This window comes from Micropterus dolomieu, linkage group LG02 (assembly GCF_021292245.1).
Source record: "Micropterus dolomieu isolate WLL.071019.BEF.003 ecotype Adirondacks linkage group LG02, ASM2129224v1, whole genome shotgun sequence".
Taxonomy (NCBI): Eukaryota; Metazoa; Chordata; class Actinopteri; order Centrarchiformes; family Centrarchidae; genus Micropterus; species Micropterus dolomieu.
Genome location: NC_060151.1, coordinates 4,975,312 through 5,001,265, shown reverse-complemented (window position 1 = coordinate 5,001,265; position 25,954 = coordinate 4,975,312). Strand labels below are relative to the sequence as shown.

At 41.2% G+C, this 25,954-nt stretch overlaps 1 protein-coding gene across 1 annotated transcript in view; it reads right to left on the bottom strand.

Annotated features, from left to right (window-relative positions):
* LOC123984039 (retinoic acid receptor alpha-B-like) overlaps positions 1 to 24,608 on the bottom strand; it is a 28,357-nt gene extending 3,749 nt beyond the window's left edge. Inside the window, exons 1-7 of the mRNA XM_046070644.1 lie at positions 23,414 to 24,608; positions 6,929 to 7,083; positions 6,280 to 6,421; positions 2,356 to 2,516; positions 1,996 to 2,172; positions 1,619 to 1,823; positions 1,302 to 1,369 (exon numbers count right to left, since the gene is read on the bottom strand). Of these exons, the coding sequence (XP_045926600.1) occupies positions 1,302 to 1,369; positions 1,619 to 1,823; positions 1,996 to 2,172; positions 2,356 to 2,516; positions 6,280 to 6,421; positions 6,929 to 7,083; positions 23,414 to 23,609 (1,104 nt within the window). The 5' untranslated portion in view covers positions 23,610 to 24,608. The remainder of the gene's footprint in view (positions 1 to 1,301; positions 1,370 to 1,618; positions 1,824 to 1,995; positions 2,173 to 2,355; positions 2,517 to 6,279; positions 6,422 to 6,928; positions 7,084 to 23,413) is intronic.
* Between the last annotated feature and the right edge of the window lie 1,346 nt (positions 24,609 to 25,954).

The following is a 25,954-nucleotide window of genomic DNA, read 5'->3' as shown; positions in this document are numbered from 1 at the left end:
CGCGAGGTATTGTATTTTTTATGTAATTTGACTAAAAACCTTTCACTTGAACTAGGACTATTATAGTAACTTAATAAAAGCCTTAAAGTAATTATAACTACATTGGTAAAACAGGGTTATACTGATACTTACTCCTCCGACTTATAGCCTACTTATCTGGCCTTTTTTGAAATTATCATTAAATTCAGAACAGTATTGTAATAGATTTACATTTTAACAGCAACAGCAGTGTTTACAACACCACAACTACAATAAAAACTCAATAACTGGAAATGCATATAAAAATGTCAGTTCCAATGTAAAACAAATAATATTCCTGACATCAAAGTAGCAGGCCTATTTAAATCCTTGTTCCATGTGCCCCTTTTATATTTTGAGCACCTGCCCTTCCAAAGGTCTCTGCACGGCCCTGATCCTAAGGTTTTCATTTTAGTTCTATAAAGTTGGCATTTATTCTAGTCTTATGTTTGTAGTCAATCTGTTTCACATTTTTGAGATTTCCATTTTTATTTGTATTTCTGTCCTCGTGTATTTTATCTTTAATGGTGGTGTTTTGTGTCTTTTTTTTTTTCGCTCTTTGTATTTTATAAGTGCTATATAAAAAAATATATAAATTCATTATTACACACACAGAGTATAGTAAAGCAGTAGGGTTGGGCCGATAAACAACGTGATTCGATCCCCGGCTCCTCCACTCTGCATGTCGATGGATAGATACTGAACCCCAAACTGATGGCATGGCCACTGGTGTGTGTGTACCTCTGTTCCCCCAGTGTATGAACGGGGTGAATGTGATGTAGTGTAAAAGCACTGTGGTTGGAAAGGCGCTTTACAAGTACGCACCATTTACTTTGTTCGGTGGATTCATTTTATTGTTTTTGTTACAATGTTTCTATTAATGTTTATTCATGTCTGTGTCTGACATTATTTGACGTGTTTAATTCCTCACTTGCGACGTGCTTATGGTTGCCACATCCCTGCTAAATAAAAATACAGTGGAAGGAATATTGCATGAAAATGGATTTGGATCTTTTGTATTATTTTCTAATTCTGCTACATATGGTCGGCCTTTTTGGAACACCTTTATTTTTAAAAGGATATGGCTGGTGATATTCTAAACCTTGGATTTATTTTATTGTATCCAAACCCTGCTCTATCTTCTTCTGTGTCATAGAGCTCCACTGTAGTCCAGAAAAGATTAAAAACACATAAAGGAGCCATTAACACCATCCTGCTGCACCTTAGTGCTCATTAATGCACCAGTAGTGGAACAATACTATATGATAATAATAATGTCAAACCTTCAAGGCTTCAACAATTGGCTCCTGAAGAACATCCACCTTATCGGACTCCTCCAGGTCCTGACGGTCTGCGCACACACAAAAAACACATTATGATACAGCCAATGCAACATGCTGTTTTCCACATGAAGTCCAGACAACAGGAATCTCTACAGTCCCACAACACTTCGTCTGTATGTAAATGTAGGGCTTAAAAAGACACTTTGTTTTGCTTATTTCTCTCCTTGATCATTTCTTTCCACCACCGCGCTAACATTAAAGTACCTCTGCATTGTTTCTTTTCAGTGATTATCTCATATTCCTGAGAAGTGCAGTACCTCCACAGAGCAGGCAGATGGCGCTGAGTAATCCTGTCTCTGCGTCGTCCATCTCCAGAGGGAGCAGCTGGTTGGCGAAAGAGAACACCAGGTCTGTGAGAGGTCCGAACCCGGCGTTGTGCATCTGTGTGCGGTTCAGAGTCAACCCGTCGGAGAAGGTCATGGTGTCCTGGTCTGGGGTGTAGCGGGTGCAGATCCTTAGAATCTATTTATCGAGGGATGAAGAGGTCGAAAACAGAAAGAAACAACATGAGACAAATTATTTAAAGGAACTTTCTGCTGTGCCACAGCTCTACATTTTCAGTGTGAGCTTGCCTTAGTGAGGGAACAGTTGAGTGTAACTCGCTCTGAGTGTGTGAAAAAAGAGACGAGCTCACCAGTATGTCGAGGCAGGCAGCTTTGAGCAGGGTGATCTGATCAGCGATGGTTAACGTCGTGAAGCCGGGCAGCTGCTTGGCGAACTCCACTGTCTTAATGATGCATTTGGTGGACAATTCACTGAACTTGTCCCAAAGACTGACGTCCAGAGAGACACGGTGCTCTGAGCTGTTGCTCTGTAGGTTGGGGTCGGGCAACGAACAGAAGGCAAAGAGACAGAGTGTTTTTTCAAGAAACCTTTTCACCATCGGTTATCCCTGGATGTTACATTTAGTTTCAGTTGTGGGAGTATTTTGATCTGCATTTTTGCATTAAAATGTGGCTGTCTGTGTATGTTAATAAAATGTTGGTGTGTGTACCGTGGTGTATTTTCCCAGCTGACAGAGGGAGGGAAACGTGTCGTGATGGGCCTGGCGGATTCGTTCAATCATCTGCTCTGTATCTGCTGACAGGACGTAGATCTCTGCCTCCCCCTGCCTCTTCTCTTCCTTCTTCTTCTTCATTCTGTCATTTCGCACCACTGATGGTGGAAGAAAAGATGGGAAGATTTAGCTCAGAACTTTAAGCAGCAATTCCCACTGAAGACTTAACATTGAAAATCAAAGACATGGAGGCTGCTCTTTTAGTACGAAGGAGTATTATGGCCACATTAAGGAAGGCAAGGCAAGTTTATTTGTATAGCACAATTTAACAACAAGGTAATTCAAAGTGCTTTACATAAAACATAAAAGCAACAGGGAAATATGTAAAAGTTTAAGTCTTACAATCAGCGTTAAAAGAGTTAAATGGAAAATAAAAACAGGCTGAGGGGGTTGAGCAAATAATAAAAATAATAAACAGAGAAGTACACTTAATCCACTCTCTCTAGCTAGTCTGTACTCGGGTCCACAGCAGTCTTTGGGTCCACTGAAACTCCAAAAACCCTCGGACACTACAGAGAAACCAGGAAATGTCTGTCAGCAGGCCACTTTGATCCAGTTATACTCTGGACCCACCTGCGCGTTTACAGGTGGACAGAGGTTCCTGCAAATCACTCAGGCATGAGATTTAAGACCACTTCCTTCACTCTGTTCAATCTCACTCCCTAATCCAAACTCAATTACCTACTCATTTCTCACTGTGTAAATATTTCATTAAAAGCAATGATAAAAAGCTAAAAACAAAGAAAAAGAAAACAGTAAAAGTTACAGTACAGTGTAAGTTATCAATAAAAAGAAAAATCTTAAATGTTTAATTAAAAGCAATGGTAAAAAGAAAAGTCTTCAGTCTTAATTTAAAAGAACTGACAGTTTCAGCAGACCTGCATTTATCTGGGAGTTTGTTCCAAATATACGGAGCATAATAACTGAACGCTGCTTCTCCTCGTTTAGATTTGACTCTGGGGACAGAAAGCAAACCTGCCCCAGATGACCTGAGAGGTCTGGATGGTTCATAACGAAGCAGAAGATCAGAAATGAACCATTTAGTGCTTTATAAACTAACAGCAGGATTTTGAAATCAATTCTTTGACATACAGGAAACCAATATAAAGACCTCAGAACTGTGTGATCTACTTTTTTGGTCTTAGTGAGGACTCAAGCAGCAGCGTTCTGAATCAGCTGCAGCTGTCTGATGGATTTCTTAGGGAGCCCTGTAAGGACGCCGTTACAGTAGTCGAATCGACTGAAGATAAATGCATGGATAAGTTTTTCCAGGTCCTGCTGAGACACAAGTCCTTTAATCCTTGATATATTCTTCAGGTGACAGTAGGCTGACTTTGTAATTGTGTTAATATGGCTCCTCAAATTCAGGTCTGAGTCCATGACCACACCAAGATTTCTGGCTTGATTTGTGGTTCTTACCATTACATTATTTAATTGAAGAAAATTCGGGCACATCCAATAGTTGACCAGCTCAATACAGTTACTCAGCGCCTGTATGGGATCATAGTCCCCTGGTGAAATGGTTATGTAAATCTGTGTGCCATCTGCATAATTATGGTAACATATTTTGTTGTTTTTCACAATCTGAGCCAGTGGAAGCATGTAAATGTTAAACAAAAGAGGTCCCAGAATGGAGCCTTGGGGAACTCCACGTCATTTTTGTCAGCTCAGATGTGTGATTACCTATAGACACAAAGTAGTCCCTGCCCTTTAAGTAGGATTCAAACCAGTTTAGTACTGTGCCAGAAAGTCCAACCCAGTTTTCAAGTCTGTCTAGTAATATGTTGTGGACGACCGTGTCGAATGCAGCACTGAGATACAATAATACTAAGACTGAAATTCTGCCACTGTCATTTAAGACCTTAACAAGAGCCGTCTCAGTGCTGTGGTGTGGTCGAAAACACTGGAAGACATCAAAACAGTTATTTAGTGTCAAGAAAGCACTAAGCTGTTGAAAAACAGCCTTTTCAATGATTTTACTTAAAAATGGGAGATTTGATATCGGCCTATAATTGCTTATTAGTGAACTGTCTAGATTGCTCTTTTTTAAGAGTGGCTTAATGACTGCAGTTTTCAGGGCCTGTGGGAAAAAACCTGAGAGAAGAGACATGTTGACAATTTGTAGTAAATCTGAGGCCATGCATTTAAACACATTTTTGAAGGCAGCATGAAGAGGATTTCAGATGTTGTATTATGTCCTCCAGGTTTTTATGGTTAATAGAATCAAATTGTCTCATGCTATATGAATTGTTTTTAAGTGGACACAGGGACAAGACATGGAGGCACTGATTGCTTGTCTAATTGTTTGAAATTAGACAAGCAAGGAAAACATTTTATATTTAATTTTGCATTTCAAGAATAAAGTCGAAATGACAAGAATAGAGTTGAAGTACCATTTCAACCTTAATCTTGACATTTCAACTTAATTCTCATCATGTTATCTTTACTCTCGACATTTCTACTTAATTGACAGCTTTCCTTTATTCTCAAAATGCAAAATAAAAAAAAAAAGTGGCCCTAATACTCCTTACTTTCAGTCCTCCTGTAAGAGGGATAAATAAAATGCATTAGGGTTTTTGCTGTTTTTGTGCTGTATATTTATGCCCCCCCCCGACCGGTACTTTCTAGTAAAACCAAGGGCAGTTCTTTCTAGTCTTTTCTAGACTTAAGTTTTGAAATACCACTTAAAGAGACACTTCAACAATTTCACACATAAAGGTCAGTTTACTTGAAAAGGGGAGTACTACCTCCTGCAACAGGCCTGGAAACTCAAATGGGATGAAAAAGGTGCCTGTATCAAGATTTCAAGTGTATCAGCTTAGCCTGTCTTCCACAAGCGCGTCTGTCTACTGGATGACTGGCAGTCAAACTCCACCGCTGTGTGTGGAATTTTACATGGAAAAAATTAGGCGCAGCTGTTTTGACGTTGATGTAAGAAGCAAATACCTTGTGGCCCACAGAAATTTAATAGGATGAACTCAGTGACTGTTGATGCTTCTGATGTTGCTGGACTAGGCTCACTTTGGAGAAGGTAACATTACCGTAGCTCAGTTAAACAGCAACCAAAAACAAAAGGTATCATCTGACTCATGAACATACGGTCAAAGGCTGTGACTGGCTTTGGAGAAGCTATGACCAATCCAAGATAACAGCCCTTCATGAAATTATAAGGGAGATCTCGACTTTGGAGACTATACATTTATAACATAAAGTCTGAATTACAAACTCAGAACTGAAAGACAGTGGCATTTACCAGGCATGAAAACAGGTAACATTATGGGAAATTAAGAATGCAGCATTTTTGGAGCGTTGACACATGCCAGGAATTACAATTTATATTTTTTGGGCTTCTTTTTGCTTTTATTTCAGATTGAGAGAGCTGAGAGGACACACAGCAAAGAACTCAAACTAGTGCCGCGGCGATAAAGACTCTGCCTTTGTACATGGGGCACGCACTCTACCAACTGAGCCAACCGTGCCAATCAATACATAATTGATCAATCTATGGAATCTCAACAGTAAATCTCTGGAGTACCCTTTTAACACATTACGGTATAGGGATTCAACAGGCTGGTTATCATGAATTAGTGGTGGTTGTGCGTTAACTGAGAAATGCCACCAGATGGAGACAAATAGCAAGGTTAAAATACATCACTACTGTCTGAGAGGAGCGCTGAGCTTGGACTGGATTGCCTCTCCTGGTTGATGTAAAGAATTGACTTACTGCACTGTGCTCTGCTTTATTATTGCATGACTACAAAGCAGTTTAAAACATTTACAACCCCTTTGCAGTACAGTGCCTTTACATGCTCACACTTTCCCACACACACACACGAACTGTGTCTACAGTACAGTACTCACACTCCTTGGACATGCCAACATCGAGGCACTTCTGCAGTCGACAGGACTGACACCGGTTCCTCGTCACCTTGTTTATGACGCAGACTTTGTCTCGGTGACACGTGTACGCCATGTTCTTCTGGATGCTCCTCCGAAAGAAACCCTGACACAGAGAAAAATGATGCAATGACTGAAATACAGAAGCAGGGAACAGAATACAATGGAGCATTGTGAACATTTTTTTTTTTTACCTGCAATGAAAACAGAGGTGACCTCGGTACAAACAAAACTGCACTATCCACACCTATCATCACTACTGATCTTGACGAGTTCCATTGTATTGTTGGTGGGCAGCTGGTAGCAGGTTACTACATGGTCTAACAGGACATGACCACAAGCACACGCAAACCCACACAGATATTAAAGTAGTAGTTGCAAGTACAGATTCTATGTGTGTGTGTGTGTGTGTGTGTGTGTGCGCATACAGTAGGATTAGATGAAGCAAAGAGGCTTAAAGATCGAAAGGGGAGGTGCAAAGGTCGTGACCTCTTTGCTTCCACATGCTTAGTCTTACGTATCTATTTTTAATTCAGGATTTCTAGCTGTAGGCTGCCGTGTATGTTGTGTGTGTGTGTGTGTATGTCGTGTCAGTGTGAGTTTAGCTGCCTACCTTGCAACCCTCGCAGGCGCTGACTCCATAGTGGTATCCTGAAGATTTGTCCTGACATACAAAGCAGGGCTTGTAGATGCGGGGAGGAGGTGGAGGTGTGGGGGGGCTGGGGACAAGCAGGTCCTCTCCTGAACTCGTGCTCTCAGTCTCTATAGCTGCAGGGTGAGACAGAGGGGGAAATTAGATTTATATTCAGTCATACTGAAATTAAAATGCATTTATGTTAAAGGATAATTTTGGTATTTTTCAACCTTGACCTTATTTTCCAATGTTTTGTGTCTATGTGAGTAATTGTGATGACTTTTTTTGAAACTGGTGCAGTATTGAACGAGGCCATTACAGTCAGAAGCAGCGAGGCAAGGTTGCAACCTAATCCTTGTGGGCAACTGCACCCTGTCAAAGTACGTTCACTAAGTGCTTGTTTTGTTCACTGACCGGCTGAGATTGTTGTTATAAGTTTCTGACAACATTATGGAAAGGATCCCTACAGCGAAAGACCTTATATTTAAGTAAGATCCTTTTTCGTTTAACCAGAAACAGTCACTATATCGCTTTTGTCAAAGCCACCAGACTCTCTTGACAAAAATAATAATTTTACCACTGGTCTGCTACTGCCTCGATCAGTTAGCTTGTGTTATTGTGTGACTTTGGGCTTTTTAACCCTTGAAAACATCAAAGTCAAACAATAACACAAATAAACTAAAAGGCCAATGCGGCCGTAGACCAGCAACTCCGGTGTTCTGCGAGGTAAAATCAGTCAATGGAGTCTGCTAGCTTTGGTAAGAGCAATCCAGCGACTGTTTCTGGTTAAACACAAAGGATCTCTATAGGGATCAGTGGCTGAAAACAAGCACTTTAGTGGAAGTACTTTGATGGGGTGCAGTCGCTCGGAAGGATAGCAGCATCACAATTAACATTTAAATGTGTGCTGTAAAACCTAAGTCTTTGAACAAGTTGCCTCAGGATTACAAAACCCAAATTAGCTGAGGTTTTGGGGCCACAAAATTATACTATATAAGGAGACAATATCAAAGTTGACTCAGGTTGAGTATGTTTTGGACACATACTGTTACTTAAAGCTAGTTTTGTCTTTTGAATTAACCTGTTATATCCCAAGCATGAAAGCCAGCTCAAAGTAATAGCTGTTATCTTCAGTGGTATCCAGAACCATAGCTTCTGCAACTCAACCTTTTTTATGACAATTGGCAGAAAGTCAACATCAAGGACAGATTATCTCAGCCCTGAATCTACTACCAACACAGTTACACACCAAAGTTTTCAACTGGTTAGGTTACCCATGGTTAAAAGAATAGTTGGACATTTTGGGAAACAGGCTTATTAGCTTTCATGCTGAGAGTTAGACGAGAAGATTGATACCTCTCTCATGTCTGTATGTAAATATGAAGCTACAGCCAGCAGCTGGACTGGAAACAGGAGGAAACAGCTGGCTTGGCTCAGTCCAAAGATAAAATCTGCCTCACAGCACCTCTGAAGCTCACAAATCAACACGTTAAATCTCCTCTGTTTAATACGTACCCAAAAAAAGTGTTGGTTGAGGTTCTACTCAAATGTAGGTGGACCCAACATGTTGGTTTATAGTAATAACTACGTCACTGTATGATTATTTTTGCTCAACTCCTCTTGTATCTCTGGTGTATATGAGTCACTATAGATCCTAGAGCAGATATCAGACTGATGTTTGTTGTACCTCTGGCTCTCACAAAAGTATGACACCAAGTGAACTATTGAACAAATATAGAAAGATCAGTTTAGATACAGAACAGGCATAGTGAGATCCAAAGGATGTCAATGTGTGATTTTTTATGTCCGATTTAACCAGGAGTTTGTCTGTAACCTTTGTAATGATAGCCTTCTTGGACAGAACCATTTTTGTTCTGAAAGTAAAAACGCAAGCAGAGTGAAAAATAACAAATACTATTTAAACTGTCCATCTATTAGGGCAGCACCATTCTGGTCAAAATTTGATTTTTTTCCACTCAAAATTCTCCTATAAGTCATAGGACCAATACTAATTGCAATCCATAATGTTATCATGCAGACAGTGCAAACAATATGATCCATTATGTAGTAGTAAAGATCAACATATGCAACTGCACAAACCACTAAATTCAATCAACACTGTTGTCTACTCTGTTGTTTTTCTGTATGTTTAAAAAATGATTAAATATGTAACAGCTGTAGCCAGATGTGGCCTGCGCCCCAAAGCATGGAGGCCCTGTCAGTGTGTGGGCTCAGACTGTCCATGATTAAGTCACTACTGGTAAAAAATGAACTATCAGGCTGATGACGTGTGATTTGGAGCCCGACTGATATGGGCTTTTGTGGGCCGATATTAAAGTGAAAAACGATTTCTGAGCAGATATGTAGATTTTGAAAATGATTTGGATGGTAGAGCCCTCTGTATAAACCACACTTAGAACAGGCCGATATTGAAAGCTGTTCTGTATGTGGACTATAATAGCTTTTCCTAAGTGGATTATATTAATAAAATAGATTATAGCCATCTGTAAACAGAGAGTGAGAGAGAATAAGCATGTGTATTTCACTTTACACGCAATCTGCCGTAATAACTACATTAAATGTAGCATATTCATATCTAGTTTATGCCTGTACCAGCAGTCTTTAATATCCAATGCTACGAGAACCATTTCTCCACCCCCAGCTGGCTCTAAAACATGGCCTGCTGTCCGTAGGCCTGCTGTTGAATGCATCTAATACTACATGATTGTCTAAAACGAGGATTTGCAACTATAACTAAAACGTTTCACATTTGAAGGAGCTAGATAACTTTGTTTGGCAGAAAGCCGTGTTAAATTCTTGTTCAGTTCACGTTTTACATGAACACTCTGGTTTAATCATTTCAGACATGCCGACTCCAACTACAAACAAACGGCTCGCAGATAAATTTAGAATACGTTAACCACTATCATTTAACTGCTCATTAACGTTAGCGCTCCTCCACGGCATTGGCTTTGCGGCTAATTTAACAACGTGCAACATTAGCTGCTGTAGGCGATGTTGGAGAATATTTAGAAGTGATGAAGGGAGAAATGAGGCCTCTTCACTAGAACTGCCACACTGTTTCAGAAATAAATCCACACTCACGTCTGTCAGCAGTGTAGCCTCCAACACCCAACTACCGTGACATTAAACACACTGCTATGAGCCTGGAGGAAGTCGGCAGAAGGCTGAGAAAAACTGAAGGGTGAGAAAGTCATGAAAGTTTTTGTGATTGGGGCTACTTTCATTATTATTATTATTTAAGTCATGTAATTGACATGACAAAGGACCCACTCACTGCACAGCCACTCTGCATGTTGTTGCTCCGGTAGGCTCTGGTCAGCTGGTTGTTTTCTTCTGTGTTTTTTGTGGTGAGGCAGTGCAGAGCGCCGTCTGGTGGTACATGAGTAAAAGATCTGTCTCTCTGTTTCTTTTTTAATGGTCACATATCTGCCTAAATAAATGGCAGGACCGATATAAATGCATTTAGCTCATATTGGCCGATAATATCGGCCGGCAGATATATCGTTCAGGCTCTAAGTTTGATTACAAAGTTCAGCTTCAAAATGATGCATGTTTCACATTTCTTCCCTGAGTGCTGCTCGGCAACTAACTTTAGTGTTATTTAGAGCAGGGAGCACAACATGCAGAGTAGTTGCAGTAAGACATTGAACAGTTACGAAAAAAGCATTCATCTCTTGGTTTGCGGTGACCAGACCCATATATTTGCCTCAGTTTGGCAGTAAGTCATAACCTTGTTGACCTCTCTGCCTTTTTACAGCTCTGCTGGATGTGCTAGTGGCCGTGTGACAGGGATTCTCACCAGACATTTTCCGGGCCTGCATTGAGACTGAGATCGTTGCGTGATTATTCGTGCAGCCCTCGTGTCTATGTTTATTTGATACTACAGCTGGATAAGACAAAAGTTGAATGCAAAATAGGTGACTTTTTAAAGGATGCCTTATCTTTGTTATAATCATTGCTGTTTCACTTTTTCCTGCTTTAGTTTTGTTCAGACACTTGACAAGGACATACTGTCACACAATTTAAGGTCCTGACTTTAAGATACCGGGACCATCCCCAACTCTTCTAACCTCTAACCCAACACCCGTCTACACACACACACCCCTCCCCCTGCTTTAGTAGCCATACCAGACATTCCACTATGGAGGAGATTCAACTCCCCTTCTGCTGGTCTGCACTGTTTACATAGAGAAGCAGAGAGAAGAGATCCTCCTCCTCAGCCATCACACCGTCCCTCCATCTTCCCCTCTCTTCATCTCCTCTATTTGTCTTTGCTTTCTTTTCACTGACACACTAGCCCACAGTTAGTCAGCACTGTCTGACCTCTTTGAAACCTCCCTCTGTTCTTCTCCCCCTCTCTCCTATTTCCATGTCTCTCTTACTCTGTTTTCATCTGTGTGTTTGTTAATCTCTTCCTATTGCTTCCCGCTTCTGCTTTAGTGTGCAGGACATGATGCAAACAGGTCACGTGTCATTAAAACAACAAAAGCGCAGCTTTTAGCTGTAGGTTTTGATTCAGAGAGACTTTCTTCTTACTGTTGAAATGAGGGAAAGGTTCTTTCAACAGAGGGGAATATTGGTGAGTCATCTTTAAAAATGTGACTCAGGAGGAGGCTATCCTCCCATTTTAATCATGTTTACGTACATTTATCTCCTCAATAATGGTTCCCAGATAATGAAGCCTAATGACTTTGGTGATGATCTGGCCACCATCAGTTTAAAGTTTCATTTTGTCCATTACTTTCATTTATGACCAAGAACCTGCAAAACCAACATCATTCCCATCAGCCTCAGCTGTATGGTGAATATGGTAAATATTATACTTCCACATGTTTGCATTTTCATTGTGGATGAAAATGCATTCAGCTCAAAGCACTGCTGTGCCTAAGTACAACCTCAGAGCCGCTAGCATGGCTGTAGACTGCTGTGTACGAAGTCACTCCCTCATTCACTTATTCACCATTTCCTATGTAATAAACACGAAGTAGTTTACTCTATGGTGAGCAGTAAATTAAGATTCTGGACACTTTATCAAGACCACTATCAATACTTTATTTGGTGACTGTTTTGGTAAAAGGAGACCCAAAGGGCATGAGATAGGCCTGCAAGGTATGAGGAAAATATTTGAAGTGTGCTAACATTAGCCATGTTTCCATCCAACTGTCATGAGAATTTTAAGCGGACATTTGAAATGTCGCTAATAATAAAAAAAAAATAAAGGAAATGCGAATAAGATGCGTTTCCATCAGCTGGTTTGGAGCAAATAAACCAGGCTACAGCAAGCATTGTTACGTCAGCAGTGGACGTTCCACATGGCTGTAATAAACAAGACGTATGGGTTCCAAACCAGAAACAAAACCAGTTGCTTGAACCTGAGGACCACTGAGCTTAGAAAACTGGAGAGAGGTCCTCAGAAATGTGTTTGAAGCGGGCAAGTTGTTACCAGCCATGTCTCTGCACTAGGGATGAAACGGTATGAAAATTTCATATCCCGACTATATGATCAAAATTATAACAGTTATCAGTATTATCACGGTATTGTAAAAATGTGCCAAAAAATATTAAAATGTACTGATGCACACACTTTTGTTTGCATAAAAAATAAAAATAAACAGCAAATACATTTTGTAAACAAATGAAAATCATCTAAGTGTGCATTAGGGCTGCAGCTAACGATGATTTTAGTATTCGAAGCTTCTATAGATTTCAACGATTCATCGATGCATCGTTTAAGAAGTACTTTGCCTGCCCCACCCCTGTAACGGGATCAGCTGTGCACGTTTCTAGGTGATAGATATTTAATGGTCCTTTCGGAAATTCATATTGTGTCATACAGCAAACATCAGACCAACAACCAGACAGCTGCTTTACAAACATAAACAAACATCACCCGAGTGCTATACAAGTTATACTAAAGGCTCGTGCAGACTACACGACTTTCAGCGTCGGCTGATGGCCGTTCAGTTCACACAACTTTCCGTGATGGCGGCAGTCTTGAAGTCGTTGTGGCGTTCACACTTACGTGACTGATCGGTGACAGGGGGTCACACTCTACACGAGCTGACAACACCTATGGCACCCGACGCTGGTTTCCAAACCACTTTTATCAAGAAAACACACGTGAAATGTTAAATGGGAAATGAGCGATCCTGCACACGAAACAGCTGTTTATTATTGTAAAGATGGCGATTATAAAGACAAAGAATCTGGGGGAAAGGATGGATTAGCACACGCAGGTAGCAGGGATTGTCTGAGCTACAGAGAGAGCTGCAGGGGAGTTAAAAGTTGCAGCTCCCCGACACCCAGTTAACTCTTGACTGCAAGGCCCAAAAAGGAGAACAACAAACGCACATGTGCGCATTTTCAGCTGAGGTCTGCGGCTTATTTTGGCTTCAACTCAACAATCAATCATGATTTCAGTTAAATGCTAAAGTTTCTGTTACCTTGTCTGCGGTCCAAGGTAACAGTGTGCTGGTAACACTGTGCTGTATAGTTACATGGATTAAACGAAGCATCGATGCAAAGAATTTGTGTCGAAGCATTTTATGAATTACTGCAGGTAATGTTACCTGGTAGAAGGAGAAGCGGCTGGTTTGTCTCAACCAGCAGCTGAGTTTTAGAGCTGCACAATTATGGCCAAAAGGATAATCACAATTATTTTGATCTATATTGAGACCGAACGATTATTCATTGATTTTATATATTTTTATTGCATTTTCAAAGTGAAATAAACAGGCAACTGCGTTCACATCCATGTTGTGCTGCTATTCTGCTAATGTACAAATCTTTGCATCAAAATAAGACTGGTCCTTAAAGTGCATCACCTAGAAGCAAAATATAAATAACATTTTGTTGATTTGGTAATCAGTGCCTGCTTGTTGTGCTTCTTCTCTGATTAAATAGGGTATGTAGATAAAAAGGTTCTTTTGTTGATTTTATGATTGGGAGTATGCACAGGGTGTTTTATTTTGAAAACTGACTAGGTTCTCTCTGCCGTTCAATCTGCTCTATGCAACTTGACGCAGCTTACATCAAAAACAGACTTGTATATTCTTCACTGAGCGGAACCGAGAGCTGCATCTGGCACACACTGCGTCTGATGTACTCCCATTGACTAGAAGGGCCGCGATCAGCTCTGGCAGCCGCGGAGCAGCGGACACATGCGGTCTCGTGGATTTTGCTGTCTGACTCTGGACTGTAGCAGCCGGAGGGTGCGCGCGCAACCAAATCGCCCCCTTGGCTGTAAGTTTAGGAAGCGCTTGATTTGATATGCAGTGGAGTTTTCCATGGGCGAAGCACGCATTTTAAACGGCAACATCGCTGTCGAATTGTGGGAAGCTAAAGCCCGTTTAATACCGTGTTTGGTGTCATCACTAAATAACATTAGTTTTCTTATTCATCGTGTTCCAAGTAAAATCAGATTTGACTCTCGAGACATAACGTTATTATAGGACCTGCAGTATTGATAAGCCTGGACCTTACTGATTTTCAGGTTTTGAGAAATTTTGGAGCCGGGTCCTTTTAGAACCGGGTATCGATCCCCATCCCTACTTATGAATCATCCTCATTTTCTGTCGTCACTGACAGGATGTATTATTGCATGGTTGGGATTTTTCCTCTATAAATGCGACAAGTTGCATTGCGGGATTGTTAGCAAAACTAGTCTATATGTTAGCGGTAAACAAATATGGGTTTTTCAATGGCCAACACCAATATTTAGAGAGCAGGACATTTCATGGCCGATATTTAATGCCGATATCAAAACAAAGAAACGTTATGTATAATTCCCTTATTTCATGCAGAGTACAATCTAATATACATGGTTATCTTAGCCAATAACGTGTTGTTGTAGATAGAATATTTATTAATTAATGAAATAGAAAAAGAATTCTTTTTATGCTGTAGATTTCAGAATGTGACTGGTCTTTAAGGGAGAGTGGGGTACAGTTTGTCAGAAGTGGCTAGTGTATAAATATAGATTTTTGTTATACACAGATACTGAATATTTTAAAAGGTTTTAACATTTATTTTCTGCAGTATCGATACATACACTCTCTCACAATCTCTTCTCCCTGACAGCGAGTTCACACACACACACACACACACACTCTCACTTGCAGCGCCGTCTTCTCGTCTCATTGAATCACTTTACTTTTTTCCTGCCTTTTCGACTAGTCCTGTGCTGTGATTGGCTAGTACTCTTCACTTGTGATTGGATGCTGACAAAGGATACAAGCAAGCCCATCTACAAGCGACGCTACAGAGCAGAGCTAACGAAACCAAATTGAGCAAAACACCTGCAGGACCGACACCTAATAATGGTGACCTATAAAATGTTATGGAATATCTGATTTTCAAAGGTATTGCAGCAGAGTTAAAATGTCAGTATTGTGAAAACACTGGACGTGACATCATTCAACTGCATTATTCTCCACTGTATAACATCACCCCCACCCCACCCCATGCTACGCCACAGTTATGCAGTCATTCTGTGGGAAACTCATGCTGAGGTAAACTGCTCACATTTCAAGAATGAATGATGAAAATATATCATTTAAAACACAAGTGACGAATGAATGAATTGTAGCCCGCAGTCAGATCAGCAGCCAGCTCATGGCCACTTCCTCTGCTACTGTTATCACCATCAGGATCTCCTCTCTTAAGCTTTCCCAAGGCGAGAAGAAGGTCAGCTTTACTGTCATTACACAATACAGGAACGCACAGTGGACTGCAATTATAGAAGCAGTTCATTCTGTGCATTTCCATGATACTAAGACTGTGTGGCTGTAAGCAAATATACATAGTCAGTACAGAAAGACTGTCTGTATAAAAGTCTAACATGTTATTTACCAACATTAATTATCAGCTTGGGGTTTTTCCCCGGGGCATGGTACACAAATAATGCATGGCTAAAACCTTTAAAAGTCAGGCCATCCTTGTTCCTGGGCAGGCCAGTCAACCTGACCTCAGGTCAGTTTAGTTTGAATCCAATAGTGACAGAGTTAAATGTTAGCCAGCATTAAGCATAGTAAGCAGTTTTCCAAATCTGATGTAAAATGTTGTTAAACGTCTCCCCAGGCAGTCTTGGCGTTATGCCAGCAAACCAGAGAGCATTTTCAGCTTAGAGACCAGGCTGTAATCACACCGCTTAATTCTCCTCCCTGGACAGTTAACATGATTTAGACATAAGTTCTTAAATATGACAAACATACTCAAACATAGTGTTAAGCCCCACTGCTAATCATTTTCTTCTTATGTCAATCCAAAACAAATAAACAAGCATCATCACCATAATCTAATCTAATGGACCCAGAGTCTGACAACAAAGTTGAACTGAACATACTTGGACCAAAAGCTTTGACTAGCCCCTGTTCCACATTCACCTTTACCTCGGGGTGGGCACTATGGTTAAAATCCTGCTATATAATACTATCACAATATTAATATTAATATTAGGCAGAACGATTAATCATTTTCAAATCAAAATTGCGATTGATCTATTTTAAACAGTTATGCAGTTACAAATTCATTCCGTTGTCAACCTAGTGTGAAAGATCTTCTCAAAAATCACAAGCGGTCCTACTCACCAATCAGAGTGGGCCCTATGCTGCGATTTTGTCCAGCGTCAACTCACACTGAAGTATTTCAGTCATGGAGCGTTAACCTACATGTTGTTGACATGTTGTTATTTGGTGATTTTGTGTACTTGAACTACAGATAACAGCTCTCTGTGAGCCTGTTTCATTCCACTCTCTGCAGACTACGTATCACAATTCCATTTTTTCCCCAAATAGTTCAGCCCTGATTAATGTGTATCATGATAAACGTATGTATTGAGATACTATTTATAGATAAAATAACCAGAATGTCTGTTTTTGCCAAAAAAGCAGTGACTGCTTACTGGTTTGCTCACAATTACCAAATACTAGCAAAGGTGTTAAACAAATCCACGGCAGGGCAAAATATCGGACACATTTCAATCGTCTTCTGCTATATTTTTCTAGCGTTGCCCAACACTACCTTCACCTGGAAACATTTTCATTCATTTCCTGAGGCAGCATGTGCAGGAGCAGGAACTGGAGCTAACATTCGAACTGCAACCATTAGTCGATTAATCTAAGCAGATCAAAAAGAAAAGCAACTATTTTGATAACTGATTAATTTTTAAATTCATTTGATAGCTTCACAAGCTCAGATTTTAGAATTACCGACTTTTCTTATAAAAAAAAAAATAATTATCACACTCAGGTCAATAAATAAGACCAGTTTCCATTAAAGAGGTGGTATTCTGCTTTGTGGCTTTTCCCCTCTCCTTCATTGAGTTATATATCTTTTGTGCATGTAACAGGTTTGCAAAGTGAAAAAGCCCAAAGTCCAGCCCAAAGGGAGTTCCCATCTCCCACAGAAAGCTCTGCTCTGAACCGCTTGAAAACAGCTCATTTGTGGTCCAGCCCTTCACTTCCTTTACTTGTGACGTCACAATGAAAACGCGTCATAAAGCTTGCCAAGCAGCTAGCGGGGTCAGGCCCGCCCTCAAACCAAGCTAGTCTGAGCGGAGGCCCTTTGGCTCGACGCGCCTTTGTTTGGTTTTCCATTGTAGAAATGTTGCACCTGTACCTGCTTCCAGGTACTTTTTTTCATATCACCTCACCTCCGTCCAGGTTCCAAGCGAGCTGAGGGATACTAACATGTAACGTGAAAACACGACAGACTGCTGATTGGTCAGAGAGAATATTCACTATTCACTGCATCATCACTGCACCAGACAGAGGCCAGCAACAGAAAGTTTTATATTTTACAGTTTTCATCACTAAATCCACTTCTGAGAAGTTCTGATGTGACAAATCAGCTGTGTAGTAGTAGTTTTACGAGAAGTGATGGCGGAACAAAAATGTGCTTGAATATTTTCGGACTTGAGGAGCTCCGCAAGTGGCTGCGGGGGAAGCCTGTGCCAACTCGCGGGAGGAGCGTGTGAGGCCGGCCAGCCGCCCGCTCACAGAGCCCTCTGCTCCCGCCGTCTCACAGACCGCTGCAGCAACAACGGCAGAGGAAAACACAGCTGGAAGGTTTTCATACCGCTTATCTGTCTTTACATTCTGAGGAATGTTGAAACGTTTTAACTTAAAAAAGAGAAAGCTGTGTGGATCGCTGGTGTGTGTGTCGCATTGAACGTTACGTCGCGGCAGTTGTGTGTGGCGCCACTATGACGACAAGCTACGTACTGTCTCTGGGTGCTACCTGCAGTGGAAAACGGAGCAGAGTCGAGTCTATCGATTTGCGCCATGGTAGCAATTTTCGGCAAGGCAGAATAGATCGTCAGAACACCGTTTAGTCCTGATGGTAAGATGTGGAACAATGATGTTGTGTGGTTGTGGACTGGTAATAACTTATACCATCTGCTAGGTTACGGTCTCAGTCTGAAGCGGCTTTGATTTGGATCACACTACCTTGTTTCTTACGACCCGCTCTTCTCTGCTTCTGATTGGCTATTAGTCCTTACCTGGGAACTGCGCATGTGCAACTCCCAACAAAGATTTTGTACAAGTAAGATGCATCACTCTGTAGCTCAGGAGCGGAGCGTACAACACAGGGTGAAAAGAGGAGCTGCAGCAATGTGCAGTATGAGGAAAATATGGTGTTTTTTGAAAATTAAACCATGTAAACCTGTTCTGGTACAACCCCTAAATAAGATTTTGAACTTGAAAATTAGCATAATACCACCTCTTTAATTATTAGTAAGCAACAATTAAAGTTCGATTAACTTCAGGAGCTCTAACAATATTGTACTTTTACAAACACATTTTGAAGTATGTAAAATATTGTCTAATTATCATTATTGACAAAATCCCAGATAATATGCAGATATTTTTTTATCAATATATATAAAATAAATGGGACCATTATTTACTAAATGAACCTCACTTTGTATTGAAGAAGACATGAAACTACCGTTTGAGACCATAAACTCATCAGGAAAATGTTTACTCAGGTAATTATTCAGGTGAGAAGTAGGGTCATTTTGCCATTATTTCTAATGGAGCCGGACTTCTTTTTGCAACCAGAAGAGTCGCCCCCTGCTGGCCGTTCAATAGAAAGCAGGTTTCAGGGACTTACGCATTTGCATCAGATCGCTGACCGGAAACTTCCCGCTTGATACAAACATCCGATTTATTTTCAGCGCGCACGCAGAACGGGCAGCTAGCGTACCTTGAGGAAATATTTCCTGAATTTGACGTATATTAGATTAGAATTCCTTACCCCACCTTTAACTGTTCAGATCTTTATCAAAATTTGATCGGGAGTCGGGACGTCCTGAATGTGAGTGATGTATTGGATCAAACTTGTGCAACTTGTTTAATTTTGAGGGTCGCATAACAGGAAAATGCAAAGTACACCAAAATAACAACAACAAGCTTTAGTTCTGCAGTGCTGTTGCATTGATGCTGTTTTTAATTGTTAGTAATGTTAGCACTGTGTACATAATCAGAATTAGGCATTGGTACAACTTAATAGCAGTCAAGATAATACTGTTGTTCCTTCTGTATCCTATCTCTAATAGATAAAAAAGATGTGAAGGTGTAACATGAGAGAAGAAGCTCCGACATACTCAAATACAGACAAAGACATGCCATGCCAGAGGACTCTGTCTAGAATGAATGAATTAATAACCAGCTTTCCACCGCCACTCTTTTAGCATTTACCTGATGGTAGTGCACTGACACACACACACACACAGAAATAAAGACATCTCATAGATACAAACACTGACACACAACCATCCACCTCCTCCCTTTTTCACACTCAGGTCAAACTTGGTCAGTAGAGCCTCACATTCCCAGGAAAACTGTGAGTGTGCGTGTGTGTGTGTGTGTGTGTGTGTGTGTGTGTTTCTTCAATAGACAGAAAGAGAGGTCATTCAGTGCGGGGAAGTGATGACTGGGCAGCTGACACAGGAAAGAAAGAGGCAGATAGAGGGAGAAATAAAGAGAGGGAGAGATGTAGGTCACTTCCCAATTGTCAGTGAGTCATTGCTCTGGATTACACCCAACCACGCACACACACACAAAACACACACAGAGCTAACCACTATCCCCCAGCCACTGCTTACATGTCGCTGAGCAGCGGCTGAATGTGTGTCGCGCCTGCATCTGTGTACGGCCTTTGACCTTTGAACCTTTTTGACGCTCTTCATTCCAGTCACGCACAAAGGCGCACATACACACACACACACACACATATACTGAGGGCAATCCTCCCTGTCTTTACAGCTTGAATTTACGAGCACTCCCTTCAATACATCTCCCTTTCTCTCTGTTTCTCACCGGCTGACCGGAGTCCACTTTTCTCTGTATGACATTAACTTAGTTGTGCAAGGTCCGAGTCACCGTGACATCACCACGTCATCGCCCTTGGGTTACTGTCTGACTCTGACGGTCTCTTACATGTGACACTGGAGTGGGGCGGCAGTGTCAGCTCACAGCAAGAAGGTCCTGTGTTTCTGTGTGTTCACATGTTAGTCTTGCCATGGACTGTACAGGGTGTACCGTGCCTCTCAGCCAATGCATGCTGGGATTGGCACTAGTCCCTCATGATCCTGCATATGTTAGGCAGGTATAGAAAAAGGCTGTATGGAAATGATCTGTGTCTTACATCACGGCTAGATATTCAACCTCAATATTTGAAATATGAAGTACCAAAAGCTGGAACTGAATGTCTGGGGTTGTTTCCTCATTTATTTATCATACAGTTCCTGATTTAAATCATAACTGACACTTTGCATCTTTTATTTTATTTAGGCAAAGTTCCTAAACTGCTGCTTGTGATTAGGCAGCACTGAAGAATAGATGTTTCAATAACACTATTTTCAAACTTTCAAACAATACCCAATATGACACTGGTGAAGCAAAAACATGCTACAGTGTAAAATGAATGAAATTATCACCACATGTCAAATAATTAGCAAAACCTAATTACACTTCTCACTGTTTTTGATTTGTAATTGTTATTAGTATAATGTAGTGTTACCATTAGCATAAATTTAACATAAAATCATAATTAGTATTAATATTAATACTAATACTACTAATTAATTAATTATTAATAGATTTCTCTATTTTTGTTTTTCTGGTTTTAAAATGTCACATATTGTAAATAACTCAGTGAAATGGCCTGCACCAATGTTTCACCAGGAATGTCTGAAACTAACCAAAATCCTTTGATAGGTGAAATAATCACCTAGCAAATCTTCACAAAAGGGCTTAAATGATCATAAACCATACGATAATTATTATCAACAGTATTGTTATTTTTTAGTATGAGCATTTTTGTGGTAAAGTATGAGACTTTTTCCCAGGTAATTTGAATTTGAAGTACACAAAACACAATAATCAATGGCAAATAAAACAGTGAGCAACTCACAGAATGTGGGAAACATTCCCCTCTAGGGTTGCAACTAACAGCCATTTTAATTATTGATTAAATTGATTATTTTCTAAATGAATCACTCAATAGTTTGGTCTGGATATAGTAAAATAAATACATTTCAAAATGTGCTAAAGCCCAAGATGACTTCTTGAGATGTCTTGTTTTGTCTGACCAACACTCCAAAACCCAAAAACAACCAGTTTTCTATCACTTAACTGGGATGAAATGAGCTGAACGATTTATCGTTTTCAAAACGAAATTGCAATTTGAAAGAACACGATTAGCTAATAGTGAAAACGGCGATTAAAAGGTTATGTAGGTAGTTTATTATACAGCGCATCTGACCCGTTTCAAACAGTTGTGCAGTTACAGATTCACTCCGTTGTCAACCTTGTGTGACAGACTTGCTAACCAACCACAAGCGCCATGCGCCTGACAGGGTGTGTACATTTTACAACAACAAACGAAACTGGAGGTTAACGCGGGATCGTGGCGTCACGCAAACAGACACAGGCGGCGGCTGTGCTGTGGTTTTGTCCGGCGTCAACTCACACTTAAGTTTTTCAGCAGCGGAGCATTAGCCTGACTTACGTTGTTGTTGACATGTTGTTAATTTGTCCTTTCTTGTGCTTCAACTACGGATAACAGCTCTCTGTGAGCCGGTGTTGTGCCGCTCTTCGTAGGCTACATATCCCGATCCCACATGGAGCATTTCAGAATAAGAGCATATAGCCTGCCTGATTTTCCTGACTTGTTCAGATTTTGTTAATTTGTTTAGCTGTCCTTGTTTTTGTGCTTCTACCATGGTTAAGTAGGCTACATAGTTAAACTGTTTCTTTTTTTGTCTATATTGTTGATATACGATCGGGAGTCTGCACAGGGTGTTTTATTTTGAAAATCAGCCGTATTCTTTATGCCGTTCTGTGTCTGACTTCCTGCCCGGTTCATCTGCTCTGTGCAGATGCAGTAAATATTGAACTTTTTTTTTTATTATCACAATATCTGGCAAAAAATCGTTCAGCCCTAATTAACAGGCTGTATAGTGTGTTGGTAGTTTATTTTGATGATATTTTGAGCTCATTCTCATCCACTGAGAAGCACTGAGCCTGAGGTCAGGACGGCCAGATTTGGTAAATGAGTGCAGGCAGCTGCTGACCTACTGAGGTCACTTGAGTGGCTACACTAAAAAACAGAAACCAAACCCAGCGTAGGCACAGTTAAATGAACAGGCTTACGAAAGAGAACTTTAATTCTCACCATAACATTACTACACAGATTTTCTTAAACTGAATGCAGCATTTGTCAAAATAAAAGGCATCTGGCGCTCAGCGCTTGGACAGCGAACAACAAGAGCCAAACTGCTAAACTTTTAAGTATGCCATATCATGAGAGGATATGCCAGTCACTTATAAGCAGCATCAGCAAAGAGGAAGAGCAGTCACAAGCTGAAACTAACCAACAGCGGTCTGATACTGTATACAGTGCAGAATAAAGCCAACTGACATGAAACCTTCAAGGCCCACCTTTGTAGCAGTTTGCCCTGGTTATTTATTATAAACAGATGTTATAAAACCCTCTGACAGAGCAGTCAATAAGAGATAAAGAAATCAATTTCTATGTAGCACAGTAGCTAGGGTAGAACAAGTTCTGAAATGCAGTAAGGAAGTAACAATCAAAGGGCATAGGAAAGGAAACATGCTGAGGAGGCTAGTAGAGTCAAAGTGAATATCACTATGTTGTACAGAACAGTGGTGTGCTCCTTCCCCATCTAGTTAATAAGAGGCTAAAAAAGAGGCTTTGGGGCTGGCGTGTGTCCCAGATGGAACCAGTGAACTCGTGCATTCACCCCCCCAAGCTGACAACAAATATCAAAACATAAGCAAGGGCTCCCCTCCAGCAGCACCCCCTGGCATTTTTTAACAAATTAAATAATGTGCATTGACTAATTACGGTGTGTCCTGCAGGTATTTTGTTTACATGTCTGAAATGGCAAATCACTTATTCAACAGGACTCACAGTGGCTGGATCCGCTCCAGTGCCTGCCGGCCAGCAGGGACCCTCCGAACGGACGCTGGAGTCCTACGCCGGACAGTAGTCCTTTCTCCGGCCCGAGCCCCGGGGGTCTGTGGTAGTAGTCCATGCTCAGAAAAGAGCCGGGACTGGGGCTGCTGGGGCTGGGACTAAAACCCACAACATCCACGCTTTCGTACATCCCCGAGAGGCGGGAGTCGCGTTTGATGTCTTTGTACCAAACAGAGATGGAGAGAGAAAAAAAGATCAAAGCGTCCTGGACGGCGAAGACAGAAAGAGGAAGGGAGGGAGGGAGGGAAGAGTTCACATCTTCATAACAGACTGATGAGAGGGTGAGGGGGAGGAGAGAAAGAGAGATGACCGGTCCCGGTGACCTCTCAGCCCTTGGAGGAGCACAGGCAGGTTTTACAGTCTTTTGTCTTTCTGCCGTGCGTTGTGTCGTTTTTCAACGTCCGGAACGAGTTTAGACGACACAATGAAACGCCGAGTTCTTCTTTATCGTCCTTTTACAGTCGAAATGCTACAAGTGCCACCGACTGTGCGGGCGGAGTTGCAGCCCTCGTTACTTTGTAGCACCAAAGACTGAAAAGAGGGCAAAGGGACACAGTAACATCACATTACCATACCAACCCACATGTGGTGTGTAGCCATTTATGTTAAAGAGTTTATATAATGACCGACCCCAACGTCCTCAGCCTATGTGTCGGCTGGAAACGTCGCTATCGCTAGCAGTTTTTCGCTATATTTTGTAGTAGCTATTATGTAATTGTCTTTTCGCTTGCTAATCCTCGTAGCCAGCAGGCGAACACTCCATTTCGTTGATAGACTACTCCGTAATGTCACAGCAAGTACGGGTTGCCCTTAAATCCATGCATGCCGTAAAGAAAGACAGTAGAATGTAGCCGTCACCGAAAAGTGAAGAGGTCCAGTCGGTGGAAAAGCGTTCACGATCGAAAAACACACCTCTGACACGTTAATGCTGAATACGCGCTGTCGTATATGACTTTGAACTTGCCGCTGTATGTCCAAGTAGCACAATATCCGAAGGTTTAATTGGCGGCGGTGAGGTAGGTCGAGATATCCGAGGAGGTTTGGGTTTGTTCGCCTCTTGTCGCTAGTTGTTGAGGTCCAGCAGCCGTACAGGCAGCAGTGTCCTGTGCTAACCTCTGCTCTGTACTCGACGGCCTCTCTCCCCGCTCTCTCTCTCTCTCTCTCTCTCTCTCTCTCTCTCTGGTTTGATGAGTGACACCAGCTGCGCACGAGCTCCACCTACCTGCCCTGAACGTCCCACCAAAATGCTTTGTGACTACTTTCAAAATGTGGCTGCCAGTAGCCTACTATTGTGCACAACTAAAATAACTACTAATGTTTCTATGACAGTTATTACTATTAGCAGTAATATTGTCGTGAGTACTAACTACTACTATTATCTCAATAGCCTATTAATTCTTATTACATGTATTATGTACTTATATACTTACTGTATAATAGGTATATGACCTCTTACCTGGATGACACACAGTGCTGGGTTGTAACTAAGTACATTTCCTCAAGTCCTGTAGGGGAGACCGGGTATGGTTGTAAAATTTTTGACATTTCTGTCTCTCCCTCTGAGCTCTTTTAAGTCAGTGTGTTCACGGGAACAAGACAAGAAGATACTCCAATATTATTTAGATGAAATAATTGATTGGGGAGTCTGGGGGTCATTAAACTCTTAATTTCCTGCATTCTAGAGAAATTTTCAGGGGGGCCAGTGACAAATCAGAATAAAAAAAATACAATATACTGCAGTAATCAGCAGCTTGTTTTTTTAGCCAAAGTGAAATTTTTTTTGGAAAAGGAAGATCTGTTTCTTCTATATTTAAATTGCATTTCATGATTTCTTATTGTCTGCGATGGACTGGCGACCAGTCCAGGGTGTACCCCGCCTTGCGCCCGATGTCAGCTGGGATTGGCTCCAGCCCCCACCCGCGACCCTGTAAGCAGGATAAATGGTTGACGATGGATGGCTGGATGGATTTCTTATTGTGCAATAAAAATTCCATGAGAACGGTTTATTTCTCATAGAATTGTTATTTATTATTCAACATGTCTTGTTGAAAGTTAATATTTTTAGAAAACGTTTAGCAAATGCTTTCAAAAAGTGGTGGGGACAACATCAGCCATTTTAAAATGTGGTGGGGACCCAAAATGACACCTATGCTTATGTGACGGAAGCCAGCAAGGCCGTGCAGTGAGTAAACCTCCCTCCCTGACACCTTAAGAGATGCACTGTCGACAGACACTAGTGCCCATGGGTTTTTGCCTCCTCGTCAGCATGTCCACCTCCCATACCCGAGGTCGCCGGTTCAAGTCAGGACCGTGCAGTACGTTCTCAGGGGCAGCTGGTTACACTTACACACGTCTGCTATTAAATCATGTTACTGTTATTTCTGCAACACAGACAGAAAATGCATTGTTTGTCTCACACACAAGGAGTAAAACGTTATAATTCACACCATGGTCTGGGTTAGTTGTAACATACGC